Genomic DNA, 21,844 nt, shown 5'->3' on the forward strand with positions numbered 1-21,844 from the left:
AAGTACCTTCTCCAACCACAGCCATAATTAGAAGTGAGCATGGGAAACGCACACTCCTTTGCTGAACGCCTATGGAATTTCTAATGCTATATTCATTTCTCATAGCTTGACAAGTTACTAGAGCTCTAGGGGCTACTGTTCTGTGCCTATGTCTCCCTTGCTGTTTTTCTTTTATTAAATTAAAATATGCATATTTTACACATTGAATTGCATTCTGCTGGTTTTCATCTGCTCTTCTTTCTGAAGGTGAGAACTGATTAGACATGCAGGAAGTCCCATCCCAGGCAAGGAAAATAAAACTTGGGAATCAAAACTGCTTGAAAGCACCATGTTCTGCACAGAACAAAATGCAGAAGAGTAATTTAGTCTGTAAATTAATTTCAGCACTCACAAAACATGCTGAACTGGGAGCACAGAAGCCAGCAATTAGAGCTGAAGAGCGTTTGGTACAGTTGTTCCTACTCAGCCCATGGGCTTGGAACACTGATTTTGCAGGAAGACTCATTCAGATACAGGGACATGGTCTCCTGCCACTGGGATTTACCCTTGGAGATCACTGATGAGTAATCCTTTTTACAGAGGAAACAGCCAACTGACAGTATTTTGTATTTCTTTTGTTGCATTCCAAAACTGGAAGAGAAAAGCAAGTGCTGCCGATCAGACATGCAAAGATTTATCATGTCCTTGAGACTGAGACTCAGGAATCAGTTCTTAATGTGCCAGCATGATCTGATAATTTACTGCTGAAAATGGGTAGAGAAAATTAAAAATAGTTGTAGATTAAGAAATGCAGGTCTGGGACAATCAAAAGCAAATGGCAATTGAACTCCCTGGCTCACATTAGGGCTGTGGATTTTACTCTTGGGACTCCTTCTGCACTTTACATTTAATAGTCTTGCAATACAAGTAAAAAATAATCAAGGCAGCAAAGATGAGGTTTCCCCACTCACTGTAAACACAACAGTGCAAACCTCCACTCCAGGGAGCTCTCTTTTTGTTTGCTGGCAAGACATGTCCAGCTTTAACAAGTAGGGTGAAGAGCATTTCCAAGACTATTTCATGTACTGGCTAATAGTGGAGGAAGGATGGGGTAATGAGAAGCGTAGGTTTGATTCAGAACATGTGGGATGAAGCTTTTCCTTGCTTCTTAGAGGAGCATCCTAACCACAGAGCAGAAGCACCTGGAGTCTGCCTTCCTGGTCTTGTGTCTGACCCGCTGCTGTTCATGAGTGGCATCTGCCCTGTCACCCTTGCCACACGGGAGCCCTTCAGGGACTAAGGCGTTTGGGGAACTACCCAGCCTGAGCAACAGACCTATTTAGGCAAAAACCAAGGGAATTTTCTGGTATAAACTACAAGTGTGGACTATTTAACCTCATGGTTTGCTGTTGTAGGTGATTTGAACCTTAATGAACATTTGCAAAATGGGGAAAATCCTATTTCTCTACTCCCTCTGTAGGAGTTATGTAACGCTCAGAGAATGATTAATCATGTCTGTCATGGAGGGAGGACGTCACAGAAAAACAAATGCTTACAAAAATTATGTTTCACATATGATTTCATCTTCCAAGGCAACTAAAACATGGTAGGAAGTGCTTGTTCCCTCCCTCTCTTTCACTTTATAAGGTAAAATAATATTAAAAAAAAAGTGAAAATGCATTACCCTCCAAACAGGAGGATGCAAAGAAGGGCAAATGTGGATAGATTTATGATAGCAAAACATAAGGTGAGGTATTTACAAGAGGAAAAATTTATAGCCTCCTACAGGAATCTCCATTTGGAGATGACAAACCTTAGCAGACATGCAATTTATAAAACCACCACAATTAAGAACAATTTTTCAGTGCAAGGACAATTGGTTCTAAATATCCTAACTCTTAGGAATAGTTTTCTTGCATATTATCATCCCTCGCCTCTTGGAATACTTTGCAAGTTAAGACATGTTCTTCCTGTCAAATACTTCCTGGAATTAAAACCCAGCACATACGGAAAATAATAAAATTTTATGCCTCCAGAATTATTCACAACATGGAACTCCTGCTGCGAAAACTTGTTATAGATCAGAAATGTTCTACATCCTCTTTCTTTTGAATTATGTTCAAAGAGATGTTGAATTTTAATAGCTCTATGTGAAAGAGCTGAGTGAAATCTCACTGAAGCTGCCGGACAAAATCATCACCTTTCATTCAAGATAAATGTAAGAAACAAGCAAACTCTTTTATGAAGCCTGATAACTGAAATTACAGAAGTTATCATCAAAAACAAGAGAAACGTGAAGCATATGGACCCATGAGTTTCTCTAGAAACTGATATGCTTAATGCAGAGAGAGAGCATTAATCAAGGCAAGATGATTAATCCTGATAAGCAGCATAAATGTGTAAAAGGAATAAAGAAAACACCAGCACAGCTCGACAAACTAGCATTGTGATCCTGGCAGAAGAAAAGCTGAAAGAGAGGTTGGGGGTAAAACACAGGGTGAATGAGGTTTGGAAAAAAAGAAATTATTGCCTGTTATTTGATTCTGTCTTTGTTCAAGGAAATAAAACTGTGTACTTTCTTTGTAAATAAAATGGAACTCTATCAAAGCAAAACCTTGTCCTGAGGATGAATTTTCTTTCCAGCTGAGAAGAAAACAACCCACAGACCTGACAAATTGTTTAACCACTCAGGTAAAATGTAAGGAGAGTCATCCAGTTTTTAAGAAAGGGAACTGTGAGGTGGAATTCCCACTGAACCAAAATAGAATCAACGAAGGATGTATCTCTCAGAAACAATAATTGGTAAAAAGATGAAAACAAGATCAGGTAAAATTAAATTAAGACTTAAATCAGCTGGAGGCTTTTAAAAATTAATTAAAGTAGTGGCTGGAAAACTTCCAGAGTGGTCCAAGAGATGACAAGCAGGCAGAGATGAAATCTCTGCTTGAGCCACAAACACAGAATATCCAGACAGATTAGGATGCCCTGTGGCAAAACAGATTAATGAGATGACTGACAACACAACTCCTGCAGGCTAGAAAGTTTTCAAAGAAATACGTGAGCCAGGAAAGTTGGAACTAACTTGGCACTTGCTGACTTAGAGGAGCTATGCCAAGAAACAAAGGAGCTGGAGAAGTAAACTGGAGGGTCAGAGATAACTGTGGAAATCTGATGCCTGGAAGTGGTCTTATGCCATTAGAAAAACCAGTGTAAGATCACTGCCTTTTTTACCATTATTATTTTTCACAACATATACAAATTTGAACACCATCTGAAAATTACCAATATCCAGGAGTCTGGACTATCTCCATCTCAAATACTGTGTCTTTGAAAGAAAAGCTTCCATCAAGCTCTCAAGTCAACGTGAAAACCCTAATGAAGAGGAAGTTGTGCAGAAAATTCTGAGTCTAATGGCCAGCTCTACTGGCTCAAGTTAGATGGTACTGAAGAATGATACCTCCTTGTCTCCACCCTACCAAAAACACATAATCTTCCAAGCAGTGGTCACTAGTGAGATCAGTGAAACTTGTCCCTCTTCAGTCCCATAGTGGTACTAGGTTTGGATATGCTCACCTGTAGGAAGAATGCTAAATGAAATGAACCCAGACCAAGTGTCATCAGCGTTGAATGAAAAAGCTTTGCCTAGTTTGGGAAAAAGAAGGCACTGAACTAACTATGATCTTTGTTCAGAACTGGGCAACTTGAAAACAAGGAATGGGAATTTGATTGCTAAGTGTCTAATAGCACTTGCACTAAAATACTTGGCACTGAATCAACATAAGATGTTTTAGAGGAGCCTGCCAATAAAACTAGGAAAAAAACATCACCCAAAACTAAATTATCTGTTTGATCTTAAAAAGAGATAATGGATGTGACCACATGATCATGTATTTGATAGACTAAGGGCAGCAGAAAGGGCAGAGCAGTGTCAGAGCTCAGGAACTGAGGTCGTTTTGAAAGGAGCTTCCTCCAGATGCATCTGCTGCCTTCTCCGCTGCCAGGAGGCATTCAGTCCACTGGACTACTGAACAGCTGGTCTGAAGTAAAACCTACAAAGTACTGTGACATTCTACAACTCCATCCACAGAGGGTCACACTGCTTGCTACTGGAGACATAGTGATTGGTGGAAGAATCGAATGCAAGCTTCAGGAAAACCAGCTTCAGAAGCTGTGTCAGAAATTGGAGCATGAAATCTAGACAGGAAAAATCAGAAGTAGTTTGGATTTCATTATGGGTATCAGCTGTGTTGTAAATGCCAGGAAAGTTGCCTTACACTTTGGAGTAAAACAAATGCTCTTTAGATCAGTGTTTTCTAGAAATCAGCTTGAAATATCTACAGAGTGGAAACAATTACAACAAGTTCTTGCTGGGGCAGCCTTTCAGCCAAGATACAGTGAGGTGGCTGATGCCCACCATATAGCTGGTCTCTCAGGAATCTTAGCAGCTAAATCTCTGCAAAAAATTAGGAGCAATACATCTATTAAATATTGCCATAGAAGGTGATGCCAAACTCCAAGTGTTTCTGTTGGACTTGCTAAAGCATGATAATGTGCATTTAGACAAGGAACAGCAGAATAGTCCCACATCTCTCTAGAGTCAGTCATTCTTCTCACTGTCAGTCAGAAAACTGCCTCACTGAGCACAAAAAAAGGGAAAAGAGCAACACAACTCAGCAACAGCTGGCATTAAGTGGAGGAGGGAGAGGGAGGAGAACCACTGAGATGATGTATCAGGAATGAATAATTGAATCTTTAAACAGTCCCTGGTGGCAGTACCATGGAAGCACCATAAACTACAGAAAACTGTATTAAATAAATATCAAAGGACTGTGCCCTGACAGCAGTTAAGACTCTATTTTCCATGGAACATTCAGGTTTCCCAGACCTTACCTTAAAATAGGTACTATAACGTGAAAAACAGAAATTAACTTTACTCTTGCAACTGAGCATAAACTTGAACGTCTTCAAGTCATGGCTTTTGACTTGTACACGGGATCTACTACATTGCAGTGGTTGTGGATGCACTGTTCTGTAAGGAGTTCATCTCTCTTGGCCTGTTTATTATGACTAGCTGGTACCCTGGGGCATGTAAAAGGCTTGGGAGAGGAACTGGCAAATTGGCATGTGTTCAGTAGGAAGTTTAAGAAAAGTGGGTGATGGACCAATGCTCAAGTGACAGACATCATCAAAATAAATCTCAGAAACCAACCTTCCTATGGAACGTAATAGAATAAACAACAAAAGAACATCACGTCAAAAATGGACACACTGCAACAGTCGAACCGAAGGTGAACCACAGCTGCCAAATGGTTTGTTCGGAGATGTTCACAGCAAATCTGGTGAGGAGAGGGAATGAACTTTCACCGACAGGTAACTGGGAGGAGAAATAGCAAAAAGAGCAGAAGGAAAGTGAAAAGACTCCTCCACTCAAAATAGCAAGAGGAAAGCGAGGAAAGCAAGGAAAGAAAGGAAAGAAAGAGATCTTTTGAGTATAAAGTTGGAATGAAAAAGATTGGATCACAGAACAAAGAAATAACCTTTCAGTTCTAGTCTCTGTGACCATGCAAACAGGTTGCCTAACTGTTCAAAGTGGTGTGGGAGAAGAACAAAATATATCCCTACTGTGTTTGTATGATTAATTCTGATTTCTGCAATGCTTATACAAAGAGGGCTCTTTTTTCAGCATCTAAAGGGGCAGGTGCAGGTGAAAATATACAAACGTAAACATGAATATGCAAAATATGCAATTAAAAGCCTGGGCCTTAGGAATCATAAAATGCCATTACAGAATAGCTAATATAGTATTTGATTTTGCATGTTTAACTTAACAAATACATTTTCAAGTTCCGTGCCTGTTATAAGGAACCCACTTCCCAAGGGAAAAAAGATCAGTCTTCTCAATTGTGTCTAATTACCAAACAGTGAAGACAAAACCCACAAGTCACTTGAAAATTTAAGCCAGACCAAAAGTTCAACTGACTTCAAGCAGAAAGCATTTGCTCTGCCCTTCTAAAACCCAGTCCCAAAATATCTCAGACTGAGCACTTAAATATCCAGGCATCCAAAATTCAACAATTTTTTTGAAAATGTCCTGATTCCTCATCATAAAAAGCAGGAATTTGTGACATGAAAAGCATCTTCAATAGGGATCAGTCAATGCTTTCTAATCATAGGTCACGTAATGCAGATGAAAAAATGATTTCAACTGATGCAAGCTACTAAAATACAATGACACTTCTGAAATTGTCACATACATATTCTTTATCTTCACAAAAAATGCTTCTTAACTCATAATGCAAAACAAAAACCAAAAACATATGCTTGTGTTGATAATAAGATCCAGCTGGCCTCCTACCCAAACAGCTCCTGTAACCTGTCAGGCCCACTTCTACACTTCCAAAGGAATATCTAATCCAGTGTATCCGTCACACAATCACACACATCTAGTCCAGCAATGTGTGTGCTGGTCCAATCTGAGAGCTGTACTAGCAAGGAAAACATCTGCATGCAAAGTTAATTCCTATTTGTATATAAATAACTTCTGCATTTAGCCCCAATCCCGCAAAAAATTATGCCCCTATTTAAATTTATGCAGCTGGGTCTTGACTATGTGTGGTAAGGAAAATGCATAAGACTTTAAGCATATTGGGGAACTGGGACATGTGTGAAGTAGGTTTCAACGGGAAAATTCATGGCACACAACATTAGGTCCTTTCTAATCTGGAGAGTGACAATGAATTCTGGCTACATTCTTCAGAAGGTCAGGCCCTCTCAAAATCACCCAGTCCTTGCCAGTAATTTAATTACAGAGACCTGGCACTAAAACATGAATACTTTGGCGTGAGGTTTTCAGTATAATTTTCAGATCAAATATTCTTTAGCGGGGCTTGTCTTAATACATAAATAGCTTGAGTATCTATGTACTAAATATAAAAAAAGACAGTAGAATGAAGGTTATTCCACCTATAGTAACTCAAGCACTACATATTTTTATACATTTCAAGAAGCATAGGAAAACTTGTGACATAAATTCAGTTCTCAAAGAGGAATTTAACTTACCTGCCAGAAGTCAGCGACAGTAGCAGGGAGAGGGCCCTGGGTGGCAATATATGCTGGGTTTCTGGGGTCATGGTCCATCTGGAATAAGGAAGAAGAGCACAGACTGGATTTATTTGAAAGAAAATTCCTTGCTGTGTTAGAGACCGAAAGTACGCAAGGGCAGAACAAGGGACTTCCTAAAGTCATGTCCCTCCATCATTTATTGGCAAGCAGGGAATTTTATCTCTGTTTTTTAACCCCAAAAGACTGATGCTACCAGATGAGTATCATCACACATGATGAGCCATGTCCTATGTCCTCAATATGCAGAGTAAGATCACTTACGATGGCTGACAAAGGCATTTATTTGAGATCAGTACTCGTGGTTTCATAGCAACCTAGGAGCCATTTGAAACATTTTTCTACACTGAATGTTAAGAATGCTCCACACATCTAAATATGTTCTCCATTTCCACTGTGCCAGTCAAGGGCACATGCAACTAAAAAAACAGCAAAAATGGGGAACAAATTCAGTTTCTGGCTTCTTCTGGTTAGCCGATTTATCTAAATGCATGGATTTGGCCTCAATGGAGGAAGTTCTGCTTAAAGACCTTAATTATTACGTTTAATTCAAGGAGCAGAAAATTCACTGAGCAGAAAAAATAAAGAATCTGAGAAACAAAGCTATCAAGAGTAAATAGGATTAGTGTGTTACAATGAATGTTTTCGAACTGATGGGTGGTTTTCTTGGTTCTAAATCTTAGGACTCATTCTGCCGAAAAAGAAGATCTGCTGATAGGATTAAAAAACAAACAAACTCATTCTAACCCTGAACTGGGCAAGACAAAACTTTGAACATAAAGAAAAGAGACCCAGTTCAGCGCTCAGATATGTGGGTGTGACTCAGTGACACTGCAGTTGGCGAGAGTTAACTTATATCCATGTAGCTGAAGGCAGAATTTGTCTCAATACATGATTCTGTTCTATAAGTAAAGATCTGAATAAGAATGAATGTGAGTCACATTTGCATTAACAGGCATCTCCTGAATTTATTCATAGCCTATCAAAATTTTCAGTGATGGTACATGTCAGCGCAAAAGAAGGCACCTCATAATTATGTGCAACATAAAAGAGGGAAGAACCATAAAAGAACAGATGTAAGTTATTCTAAAAGAGCAACAATATAATGAATGTTGCAAAAAGGAAGAGAACACTTTTATGTTTCTAATTTTCTGACACATAATTAAGCTGGACTTAATATTAAAATTCCCCATGACAACACAGGTAAAATGAAGTCACCGAATCAATTTAGACTAAAAGCTTACTTCTGATTCACCACCCACAGTTATAAAAAACTTTGACCAGGATGTCTATAATACCATCATTTTATTTTGAGTTTCATTGAGGTGCTTCTCTTATCAGCAAATAAATCTTGAAAACAAGCAATTGCTCACAACAGATTTCAACCTTGCTTTCTTTGCCTTTTGACAAAAGCAATTCTGATAGCAGAACATTGACTACTGTGAGTATTTTGAAACCAGAGAAAAACTAGCTTTCTTCAGAAAGCAGTATTAACAAAAAAACCCTTAGGAACCACTTCCAAAAGGTCAAATAATTTTTTTTTTTTTTGGTAAGAATTGGGGACACTGAACTAAACACAGCTGAAAACAACAGCAAATGTGATTAAGCAAATTCATGCATAAAAGTGTTCTTTTTTTATTCTCCATTCTCCATTTTTATTCTCCATTCTGTAGTTGTTTTGTTTTGACTCCCTAAGATCTACACATGAACCATTGTGCTGAAATGGTTTCCTATGCTGGAACTAAAAATCTTAACTTAAAAAATCAACCTGCACTGAGGAGGACTTGTTACTCCCTGTGGAAACCATTGCACCCACTTGAAAATGATGTGACTTCTCCGACAGGCGAGAGCCTGGCTCAGAAATGTAACCAACAGTGAATACATCAAACTTTAGAAAAATAATAATTTACTTTAAATTTCTTCTTAAAATAAATTCTTTTGGATGTAGACATGCCAGAAAACAAAGGCAGAAGATGATGCAAATAGCGCTGTCATGGAGGAAACACTCCTCAACATTCAGCTGATAAATCAGGAATAGGCCAATCTTGGCATTTCAACATTAATCAACTTCTGTCACAAAGGTGCTGTTGGAACGTGGCAAACATTACAATAAGCACAGGGTAGTGAAGTATATCAGCAGTTTAACAATAATTCAAAAGACAATTACAATTATTATATTCCAAGCACATTGCAGTGCACAAAAAACAATTATGAGCAGAAACTCTTCTTGCTTGGAGCAAATAGAAGGTGGCAGAAAGCCCTATCACACTATTAAATGATCTTTAACTGAACAAAAATAAGAGCAAAGATTAAACTAATTAAATGAAATTCCTGGTTTTATCAATTTTCTATCACTTGTACTGTTTTAAATACCACGTATTTCAAGGAAAGTGTGAAAAATCACTACTCTGGTCACATTCAATTTAACATGAGTAGGTGATGGCAAGGGACGGCTCTTGAATGTTTTTGCTATGTTCTTTTTGATTCACTCAAGGTCACCAAGAACACCAAGGGCAACTTAATCTATCAAAGTTAACAGAAGTTTGAATAAAGAAATAAAGTCAGTAATGGGTTTTAAACTAACTAATCAAGGATCAAGTAAAAGGCTTTTTTTTTTTTTATGTCACTAGTTATTATCTTCTTTCAAGGATCCCTCAGATTTCTCACTTCATGAAAATAAAATAGAAAATGTATTCTCCAGAGAAGAATGGAGAACTGCAGACTCCATACAATCAAGTATTAAACCAAAAATTGACTGTTTGCTAACATTTTACATCAGAACAACCTTCAGAAATCACCCTAATAGTAATTGTTCAAAAAGAACAGGATTCTCCCCTCTATTTCCCCATCAAAGCATCAAGTTCACAAGGTTTACATCAGAACTGGATCGAACAGCCACTGTTAGAAAGAAAAAGCTGCAACTATTACAACTGTTCTACTATGATGAAATCCTCATTTTCTACTGCAGTACAACAAAGGCAAGTTTGGTGATAATGCTTCAATCTATTTTTCCATGATTTTATATTAGGGACCCAGGATTACTATAACTGATCACTGACTGTGGCGGTTTCTGTCACTACCAATATTGAAAGGAAAAGGAAACAAACAGGAGGAGCACTGCGATTTCTTCTTGGAAAAGAAAAACTAGATAAAACTTTAGTGACACAACTTGTATTTTTCTACAACGCTTTGTAATATAAGTTCAATTAAGGTACGTTAAAGTAGGAAAAAAAATAAAGAACACTATCACAATTGGTTTCCCCTTTGTTAACATCAGACCACAATTTCACCTGTGCTTTACTAGAGAATAAAAGCTACACCTTCAGTTTTTCCTTCAAGAATTCTATTATCTTGCTGCCTTATCCCAGGACTTTGCAAGGATTCCCTGAAGAATGCTGAAATTTGTTGAGTTTTTAGATAGAGATTGTGCTGCTCATGATTTCACTGATAATGCTGATGGAATACAGCAAAATCAATACATTCTGGGAGTAAATCCTCAAATGTATTGTATTTGGACTTGAGAGTGGTACATAAAGATTCTTGTTAAGTAGCCTTGTAAAACTGTAAATTGAAGTAAAGGTGTCAATAGGCATCAATGACTATTTTGAAATCTCATGTAAATGATAACACATTCATTCTTGCCCTTTACCTTTCCCTTCAGCTTGTCATATCCTTACTTTCCACAGAGAAAGATGCTGGGTGAAATGTGGTCTCTGTCACATTCACCTATTTACCTTCATCCAAATCCTCTGAATCCAGCTGAAATATTCCTAAATCACATGAGATCAGAATGAGATCCAGTGTACACCATATATGGTAGAAAGGAAGTTAAAATCGGACTAACACCTTAAAAATTCATACGGATTCAAGCTGCTGTGTGGCTTCCAGACTTAATGTGTTTACAGCACCAACAAAATCTACTTTCATGCATGTATTTATTACACAGAGTATAGACAATCTCTAAAAGTAGGAAAAGTGTATTTGTTTATGTAAAAGAAAGCATATCCAGAAAATGCAGATGAACTTTGTAATCATATTTATCTCAGCATTAAAATTAAAAAGGTAGACTAGTCCTCCCCTTCATGTTTGAATTAAAATTTAAAACAAATTTTTAAATCCTTCCTTTAAAACCTCTAATGGAATGAAAGAAGTAAATCTGGTTGTGAATGCCATTATGAATTTCAGAGTCTATTCTTGGTGATGTAATTTGTATGCTGTATTTGAACAAACTGTCATGCTAATGACATTCCTCAGTCTGGTGTCTTCAATAATAAGCAAACTGAGTTTTAAAATGTAGTTGATGGGATTTTTTCTCTCTCAGACACCCTATGAGGAAAAACAGAATTTCCCATTTACTTTCATGACCTCTGATTTAAAAGCAAAGATTGCACATTATTTACTACTGGATGATTTTCCTGAAATTTAATGAGGACTAAGTACAAATATGACAGAAGTAATTATCACAGTTTTATTCTGCACAGTCAGGGTCTCCTTGTGCTGTAATTGCAAGCCTTTCATTCAGCTGCTGATAGCAGAGTTATTATCATAGCACTTTACGTTATTTCAGAGAGGAGGGAAACAGATTTCTACCTCACTTCTGCCCTGCAAATTTATCCCAAGGACTCATTTTGCCTGGCCTTAGACTACAGTGAAATTAAAGACCTACGGGAAGAACTTGGACTAAATCTTTCCTGATTCTCCTCACCCATTCCCAGCTGCTTTGAGGCCGCCAACCTAACCCCAGTTTTCAAATCATATTGGAGGGAAAGGAGGTATTGAGGAGGGGTAGCACTTTTTAAAATGAAGAAACATGTGGTCAGGTGGCACGCTCATTGTCTAGCACAGGGATTTTTTTTACAGTGTGCTGCTGCACTCATTCAGGCTGCAGTTAAGGTTGAGTGAGCCCCAGCTGGAGACTGGACCACTGACCCAGAAGCTGGAGATACTCGGCCACATGTACCTGACTGGCAGCTTCCCTTTCTGAAGCTCAGATAGAATTACTTTATTTTACACTCTTCCTCCACCAGACAGCTCACACACGTGGGGAGGAAAAAGCCTCTTCCAGTCAGTTCAGCCCGTACTGATCCTGAGCTATTAATGCCCACCTTGCAGCTTATCACAGCATTCACTCCTCACCCAAGCGCTGCGATGCCAAATGCACCGGGAGCATCCCTGTATTGGTATGATAATTACCGAGGTTATTTAAGTGGAAAGACAGCAGTGTGAAGGAAAGAAATGGTAGGACTTTTGCAAGAGCAAGTGAAGGCAGATCAGTCCTGTACTGGCACTCCACATCCACTGCACACTTACAAGGACACTGGCTAAACGTGTGCCTGTTAACAGAAAAGATCTGGCTGCAATACCTGTACATCCACAGTAAATACTGCAGAATCAAGTGCCCATCACAATATTCCAGTGGCCAATTGAGGGGGAGAGGAAGAGAGACTGAATCTCTCTGCCACTCCTATATTCTACCTCATTATACAAAAATGATAGTAGATTAACAAATATGTTTACACTAACCTGAAGATTTTTTTTTTTTTTAATTCAACAGTTTGCAGGGAATCTTTCCAAACCATGGGTTTGCAAAGCAGTGATTTCCTCCTGTCAACCTCCCACTGCATCACCTTCAGGAAGCACAGATTTTGATTTACTGCTTTCAAAATAGCAAAATGACTACTGACTTAGTGAAACGAACTCATGCAACTATCTGCAGCACATCTTTCCCTGGAATAGCAGGTCTACACAAATGTCAGCTGTGCACTTCTCCCCACATAGAGAACAGTAGGTTCTCTAGCCTACCATTAAGAAAAGGAACTCAATAATAAATAGAACTCCTGTGAACCCACTTTTCTCTGGGTATAGAAATATTTCTGTAAGAGATATTACAGCAACCATAAGATTTTCTGATTCATCAGTGTGACTTGTTTTATTGAACAAAACTCTTGCGTCTGGAAAAGCTACAAAAAAGAAATACCTTCTAACCTTGCAGAAGAAAATACCCTTAATTAAGAGCTGGATAGAAAGGCAGCTTCTGTGTAAAAACACAGAAGTTAAAGCTGTAAAAGCAGAGACCCTCTGCTTGCATTAGCTTCAGGCATCTAGGCAAAGCAAATCAGTTTTGTCAGTGGGATATCTTGGTCCTGTTTCTTCACCTCCAATACTACTTAGTCTCATACTTTTCTCTTCAGTGCAGTTAAATAATTACACTATAATCCAGAATTACAATTGCAGCAGGCATATGCACATATGCAAGAATTTATCCCTTCTCCAACCAACTTTGTGTAATAAAACTAGTTAAGCTGTGTCTACACAGACTTTTGGGTAGATTGCAGCAGCCCATTTTGAGTTTTCAGTTAAGTCCCAGCACTTGTACTGTTGTCACCTCTGAACCTGGCTTAGCATCGTCTACAGATGCTGTAATTCCACTTTGACACCAAGTTGTAATCATGTGAATTACAACCAAGCTCTTACAAGAATACAGTATCTTACTTCCAGTTATCATCTCCCACTCCTGTGCTTCCCACAAAACTTCTCCATTTCTATGACCAAGTTAAGGCTTGACCAAACATAACTCACCAAATGTGTCCTGAAGACATGCAAACAGGGCACTGAAGCCCTGGAGCTGGACCTCTGTGCATGACTTTACAAGCAGGATACATATTCCTTGGAGCACCAACTTACTGTGATCTGCTGATCCTGGTGCCAGATAGAGCTTGGTCTAGTCAGTGACATACCTAAAAGTAGTCAAAACCCTCTAATCTGTGCATTTCTGTTCTTGTCCTCTAAAATGGAAATTGGCAATCCCTGAATGTGCAGGTGCTTTGGTTCCCATCAACCCTAAGCCAAAGACAAAAAAATCCTGAAGATGTTTGTTGACTTCTGTGTATTTTCCAACTCTTTGGATATAGCAGTTTGATATGTTGAAGGAAATGAAGCTTTTGAACTCTGCTGCAAGTAAAGAGAACAAAGATCAGGGAACAGTTTCTATGTACTTGTGGGTTTTTTTAAGAAAAAAAGTATTGTCAACAGCACTGGAAGTAAGCAGCCTGTAATTTCATGCTGTTGCAAATTGTCAGCTGCCTTGCCCACACGAAGTCATTTAACTGGGGGAGTGATACTCACCAGGAAAATGAACCAGTAATGCCATATGCAGCCCACTGCAGTGAGATCTAATTCTCCATCCTAAGTTCTTTTTCATAGTTTCCCTCCAATAACTTTAATTAGTGCCTAATTACTGTGAATGAAAAGCATGAGAAAAAGTGACTCCAACACCAGCAGTACCACAGAGGTCAAGGACACTGTGCCTTTCCCCCCCTTCACATGGACATCGTGACACTTCCACTGCAATGGTATGACAAGGCAATGCTACTGGCACTATCACTCCTATTTTGTGTCTCCCTTTCACCTTTCACAGACCAGAGAGGATTCACCTTCCATAAGGTGGGAAGGGGCTGCTGAGCCACACTGGAGTATCTGGATGCAAAAACTGGATTTATCTACTTTGTAGTTGGAATGAATATACAAGGGTTAAAGGATCTTATTCTTGCTTTGAAAACAAGCAAGCTCAGAATCACAAGAGCTACAGAAACACCAAGTTGCTGATCAGTAGGTCACCAGAGGCAGAAAGGTAAGAGGAAATGTCACTTCCTGATGCAGAAGAAGTTCAGAAGTCTGTGGAGCTCAGCTCTGCATGCCTACAAAAACTATTCCTCCCATGGCTGTAGCTAGTAGGGCAAAGCAAAAAAGAACAAGCTACTTCCCTCAGAGAAGGAAAAGCTCCACTAGGGGTATAGCATTGAATTTTTTAATCCGTAAGCTAATAATACCAAGTACAGAAAACCTGACAGTATTACAAGGTAGAACGAGGAATATCTAATGCCTTTGTTTTCTTAGTACATAAACTTCAAAAGTATTTATTTGTTTGTTTGTTTGTTTCCTCTTCAATTTGTGAGGACAGCCTGCAACATCAGAGTTGTGAGGTGCTCACAACCTGAGGCTGCACAATCTGAGCAGTGAGGTGCCTCAGGTGAGCATACTTTGGCAACAACGAAAGACAGGGATCAACTATTTGGATTACTTCTCATCTGTTACCGTACTTACAATTGGACTAGCATTGATGTAGTCTGAATTGTCGTGGCTGCTTTCACCTTTCAGACATATCCTGGAATGATCATCTGCAAAGGAGAAAATAAGAGAAGAAAGTTTGGATACCAGTATTCTACCCATTTTAAGTTACAAAGTCAGATTAATGTGCATTTCAAGACAGGTAAATGGTAAATATCAGAAAGGATATTTCCTTCTGATTCCCAGCCTAGCCATAGCATTGATACAGCCACAGAATCAGATTCTAACTCAGGAATGATGCACTGGGATATTCCAGAGGCTCAGGATCAGAAAAGCCTGTCTTCATGAGATGCACTGTGATATGCTACAACCTCTCATAATTAAAATGGCAATATGTGCTGTTCAGGGAGTTTAGGACTTAAACTAGACAAATCACTAAAAAACTCCCAGTATAAACTTCCCTATAAAAGAGGGAAGCTGATGGGACTTTGTCCACCTGGCTTCTCTACAGAATAAACAGCAGGAACAGCTGAGAGATGGACAGTAAGTTAACTTGCCCTGATTAAAGACCAGTGCTGTGTGGTGCTCTGCATGGGGAAACGATACAACTCAAAGATGAAATCCCAATGAACTTAAGTACAACTGGAGCACACATAAATATCTTACACTGGTGCTATTGTAGCTGGTTCAGACACCACTAGTAAAGAAAACACTGGTTCTGTACATAGGAGACTTATGTTGTTTGCCTATCATCAAGATTATTTAATAATTTTTTAACTTGTAATTTTACTGGTGCTAGCTCAATTATATTTAAAGCTGGTACACCCCAAACTCTAGTCTTTTTTTTTTTTTTTTAATTTTTTATTTCAGGACATATTTAATGGATGAGTTTTATTTATCTATACTTAGACTGCGACAATGCAGATGTCTGCATCTCTTCCAATCATCTAGACTCACTTTCTGCTAAGAGAAAAGAAATATTTCTAGATGATGAATCATTTAATCCTGATTTAGCTGTCTCAAACAGGCTGAACTGTACTCAAGAAATGCCATTTCTTTCCATTGACTAAGAAAGACAGACCAGTCCACACTCAGATAATTTATGTGAGAGATGTCTAAGTCTTTACATAAGAATCTCATACAACTTATACCTGATACATAACCAGCATGATTTATACTTCTTAGCAAACCTGTTCTGCACAGTGTATTGTGGGAAGAGGTCGTGGAGCTGCCCTTTCTGTAACCCTCTACAGCTGAGCATGGATACTGATGTTTCAAGAGGATCTTTCCACTGATTTTTCAAATAGACAAAATAAGAGTACAGGAATACAGCCTGTCTTGTACCTTGTCTAGTGGCCTGTGAGACCACTCAACACCAGGATTCCAAGATGCTTTTTAAACTATTAAGTACCAATTAGTATTTTAATAATGAGGAATAATAAATGAGTTATCAAATATTCTAAGTACCTCACAGGAGGTTAGGTTTATTCAACAGTAATGCCACAGCAGTTCAGTATATGAGGAAGACAGAGGGATGCTTGTATGAGTGTTGTTTACAGTCATTCAATCTCACCCAACAATGTCAACAACATTCTCCTGGAATAAGATCAGTGATGAGTTAAGTCATGTGAAATGAATGCAAAGCCGGTCTTCACTATTCACATAAAATTATTTTCCCTGGTAAGGTTTCAACCCAACAGAAGGATGAAGAAGATGAGAAAGGGAACATGCTCATTCACATTATTCACTTCCACCTCGCTTTGGCACCATTGCACAAAAAATCCAAAATGTAAAACTGAACTTTTGACACCTGAAATCTTGGGCTAATCAATATTTTTACAGGAAGCTTTGTCACAGAGTTCCTGAAGAATTACAGCTCTGAAACCTTCTGGCTTTGCAGGAGATATTTAGATTACATGCAGGAAATGTGGTCTCTCACATACCTTAAACTCAAGCAATCAGGATAAGCCCCATTCAACTGGACAGCAAAAGTGTTTGAACTAATCACCAAAGAAAATGTGTTAAATGTTTTCAAATGGATGAGGGAGAAAGAGCAGACAGTGATCCATCAGTTCTTAGCAAACAGATGTCAGGGTGACTGTCCAATAAAAGTTGGGCGTCAGATAAGTAATTTCAGGATTTTTCTTTTTAAAACAAAATGTTTTATCCAGACCCTCTGAATAATGCCATGTCATTATTCTGCTGTCTTGAAGGGTTTATCCAAGGGTGAGACTTGTTAAGGTTTTGGTGGTGAAAAGGTGGTGAGACTGTATTTGCACTTAGAAAAAAAAAAGTGTGCAAAAAAGGTTGTACATGTGTTTTCTGCATATATCAAGAGTTTGCACCCATGTGTGCTTCAGTTGCAGCATCAAGCATTCATATTGACAATGAACAGATTGTGCTTGTCTATGCCTGTTATCACCTCAAAGCTTCTAGGAACTTGCATAATAGATCTTCAGAAACAGGCAGGGAAAGAAGAAAGGAAAAAAAAAACCACAACAGAATACCATGGACACCAGAACATTAACAATGAGCAACTACAGGGAAAATCACTAAAGTACTAACTTTTTTTGTTGATGTTTTGTTTTGGAGTTTGTTTGTTTGTTTTGTTTTGCTTTTTTTTTTTTTTTTTTTTTTTTTTTTTTTTTTTTTTTTTTTTTTTTTTTTTTTTTTTTTTTTTTTTTTTTTTTTTTTTTTTTTTTTTTTTTTTTTTTTTTTTTTTTTTTTTTTTTTGTAAACTGCATATATTGATTATGTTGGAAGCAGGAAAGAGAAGCAGGAGAAGGAGGAAATAAAAAGGACAGGCATGCCAAAAAAAGGAAGATATATAAGATCAATCTAAAAAACAAGAAAGAAAGATAAATGAAGAAACAGGAGAGGAGAGGGATGGTAATAAGGCAGTGAGAGAAAAGACAAATGCTGTTACTAGATAGTGCAATCTGGCCAAGCTACAACTCGTCATCATTTTAAGTATCTACAATAGCTGCTGCTGAGTGCTGAACTACTTTGCATTTGCTATTGCTCTACAAGACACAGCTGAAAGAAAAGCAAAATATGCACATGGATATATGTGGCAGAGAAAGGCTTCCTAAATAAGACGGCTACACTAACCAGTAGCTGAGAAAATATGTAGCACAATGTTGTATTTTATACACATATAAAATATAAATTGGAAAATAAAAAGGATAGAGAATAAAGGACAATATAAGCAGACATACATGAGTTTGCAGTTTATAAAAACTCAGCTTATAGACTAAATATCTAAGTTTTGGTATCTACATACAGATATCTTCATGTGAAGTGGTCACCCTTAATGGAGCTCTGTTTAGTTGGCTAAACATGAAGATGTACTGTTTGAGAGACTGTAAAGTAGAGGAGACACTGCCCAAGGATAACAGATACAACACAAGACCTAAAGACTTGCACCCTGTTGAACCAGGATCCGAAGTTCACACAGGATATTCAGTGGCATCCTAGAGCTATTAACTGCACCGTAAACTAAACACCAACTTTTGGCCATTGGACAGCTCTCTTGATGTCACTGCACTGACTGGCACTTCACTGATGGTATCAGGTGCTTTGACACCTGGCTCATGTGGGGGCAGCTACATGGAGACACTTCAGTTTAGGCATCCTAATCTATGATTTCACTGACTCATGCCCAGAGAACTTGATTCCAATGCTTGTGTGTGGGTTTCTAGTGATATCTGAGGTGTTTTAAGGACACTCAGGCTAGCAGCTAGGAGAGGCACAAGCTTCTCACAGAGCTTGTGTTATACCTACTAGTTCTGCCTGGGTACCTTGAATACTTTAGGCATCTCAAATGGCACTGGATTCCTGTGTCTAAACTTAATGAGGATCTATTATTTCTGTTATTAGATGGAGATTGAAAGCTTGGAAAAGTAAGACTCACATCTTCCCTCTGTCTTCTGTTTCCTTTTAATCAGGTACTTCAGAAGGAACAACACCAACAAACAAAAGGCTAAAAACAAGGAATATGGACAACTCTGGATTGTCTGAATCCAGGCAACACAGATCAGGGCAAATCATAAAACAATCAACGTGGCACATTCTGCCTGGATTATCATTACCTTCCTTATAGATTTAGACTGATTTTTTTCCATACAAAGCACTGCATAGAACTGCACTGAAATAAGAAAGGGAAGAAATACTGAGGAGCAGAAGTGGAGCAATTTGAACACTATGAAGCATCATAATCTGTTGATTATCATTATTTTGCCTATAGATGATCTGCACAAAATGGAACTCTTCTTGGCTCTGAACTGAAATCAAGTTCATCTATTTCAGAGCACTATTTGTACATCCATTCCTGATACAGATAATGAACAAATCTGGAGCAGGTGCCCGCCCTCTGTTCATCTTCAGTGCACAACTCCTAACTGTGCTCTAAAGGCGAACAAGCCTCAGAATTGGGTGCATGTTCTGCCCACAAATGCTTTGCTCTCCTTTGTAGGAAAGCCAAACACAAGGGTAAGCAGGTTGCTTTAATATATACCATGACCCATGGACACAGCTACAGTGGGCAGCTTTTGATAGATGTTCTCTACAAAAAGTTGTTTGCCAAATGCTTTAAATACCTGTTTGAATTTATGGGATAGATACATCAAAGCATACGGTATTGACCCTAATGAGATAGGTTTGTTTGGCAGAGATGAGAAAAGGGAAAAGAAATTCTGGAAAGTTTTTTTTTGGCTGCTCATGGATTCACACAGAAAAAAAAGATATCACTAAATTGTAGTACTAAATATAAACACTGGCTGCCCTAAATTATAGCAATCTGCTTTTTGATTGGATAGAAGGATACAGTTTTCTTAATCTACAAGGTACAGGTTACTTGAATTGTTAGAATTTTTTTAACTAGTAATTAATTAGGTGCAGTGTCAAGGTGTTCTGTAATCAAGTATTTTAAAAGCTGTTTGTAAATAGAGAAGAGAGGTATAAGAGCAAGCTATGATAAAATTGTGATGATAATAATCTAGAAATTAAATCAGTTATATAATCAGTAAAAAATAACACTATACTATTTTAAGACTGGTTAAGAAAGGAAAATGCAAAGCAAGTACAACACGATATTAAAGCTTCTTTGAGGCCTTCCTAAGATGAAATCTTCTGTGTGAATTGGCAATCTTGTTCTACCTTGACAAGGTGATTATTAATATGAAAGGGGCAAGGACACACTAACAAAACATTACTCTGTGAGAATACATTGAATGTAGCATAACAACGCTATAGCATATTAAGATCATATCAGGTTTGCTTCTTCATTTATTATGAAGCAAATTTATGACTTTTTTCTACAGTTTTAATGCCTAACAATGAAAAAAAAGTGGGCAAACTGGGCCTTCTCATGTCAGTCTAATCTTGGAGTCTAAAATAACCAAGTTATCAAAATTTAATATTGTTTAAATGCCATGCCACACTTTTCACTCATCAACAAAATAGTTGTAGGGATATAACATGACAGCTGTTTACCAGTATGCAGCCACTTCAGACAGTGAAGGCAGGTAATTTTGTGCAATTCAGTCAAAAAGGAAAATTCCCAGTGCCCTAACAGTTGTAATAGGAGTTTCCGCATTGTAGAAACAAAGTAAAAACAGCATTATGCCTTTTAAATGTGCTAAAATACTTTAAATTAAAACTTCAGATGGATTGTAGTCACCCTACCCATGTTCAAATACCTTCCAAGGTAGCTTTGATTCAGTCTAGACACAGCAGTGGGAAGAACGGGCATAAGAAGCAATGGCAGAGAGCTGAAGGCTGATGAGTGTAGGCTGATACATCCACATGGTACAATATGATGACTATCTGAGCTCTCAAAAGAGTTCAGTTCTCTGGTGTTGCATGACATTGAGGTGCTGGAGCACATCCAAAGGGCAGTGAGGCTGGTAAAGGGTCTGGACCACAAGTCCTGTGAGGAGCAGCCGAGGGAGCTGGGAGTCTTTGTCCTGGAGAAGAAGTGGCTCAGGGGAGACCTCATCACTCTCCACAATTACTGGGAGGAGGTTGTAGTGAGGTGGAGATCAGTTTCTCTTCCCAAGGAACCAGTGACAGGACAAGAGGAAATGGACTCAGTGCCAAGGGAGGTTTAGACCGGATATTACGGAAAACTTCTTTACCAGAAGGGTTGTCAAGCCTTGGAATAGGCTTGAGTCTCCATCCCTAGAGGTATTTAGAAGATATGTAAATGTCACACCCAGGGACACGGTTTAGTGATGGACTTGGCAGTGCTGGGGTAATGGCCAAACTCAATGATCTTAGAGGTCTTTTCCAAACTAAATGACTCTTTGACACCCAAGTAAAAATCTCTGCTCTTCAGCACTGTCACAGTCATGTCAATTCCGGATTTAGAGGTAGACAAGTCTAGTCTGAAGGATTCTATCTTAGCTCATTGTATCATGCAGACACAGTTTCTACATCAGTCAAATAATCAGCACCAATTTCTGGTAACACCTGTAGATCCCATGCTGTCTCCAAGGCAGCAACCAAAAACCAATCTGCTTTAATTTATGAGCAGGGACTTGAAATAGCTTAAGATGGTCTGACTGTAAGTCCATATTGAATAGAGCACTTAAAGAAGGAAGATTAACTTGGATCAATACCAATTTTCATGGAGCAATTTTCACTTCCTGTCATGTCAGTTAAATTCTGCTTTTACACG

At 38.4% G+C, this 21,844-nt stretch overlaps 1 protein-coding gene across 1 annotated transcript in view; it reads right to left on the reverse strand.

Annotated features, from left to right (window-relative positions):
* Positions 1-21,844, reverse strand: part of LOC114055541 (receptor-type tyrosine-protein phosphatase N2-like) — a 240,855-nt gene that overhangs the window by 40,648 nt on the left and 178,363 nt on the right. The window contains exons 6-7 of the mRNA XM_027879799.1: positions 15,202-15,275; positions 7,039-7,116 (exon numbers count right to left, since the gene is read on the reverse strand). Coding sequence (XP_027735600.1) covers positions 7,039-7,116; positions 15,202-15,275 — 152 coding nt within the window. The remainder of the gene's footprint in view (positions 1-7,038; positions 7,117-15,201; positions 15,276-21,844) is intronic.

The sequence above is a fragment of the Empidonax traillii genome, unplaced genomic scaffold (assembly GCF_003031625.1).
Source record: "Empidonax traillii isolate 1590-97213 ecotype Southwest subspecies unplaced genomic scaffold, ASM303162v1 scaffold58:size1836614, whole genome shotgun sequence".
In the NCBI taxonomy this organism is placed as follows: Eukaryota; Metazoa; Chordata; class Aves; order Passeriformes; family Tyrannidae; genus Empidonax; species Empidonax traillii.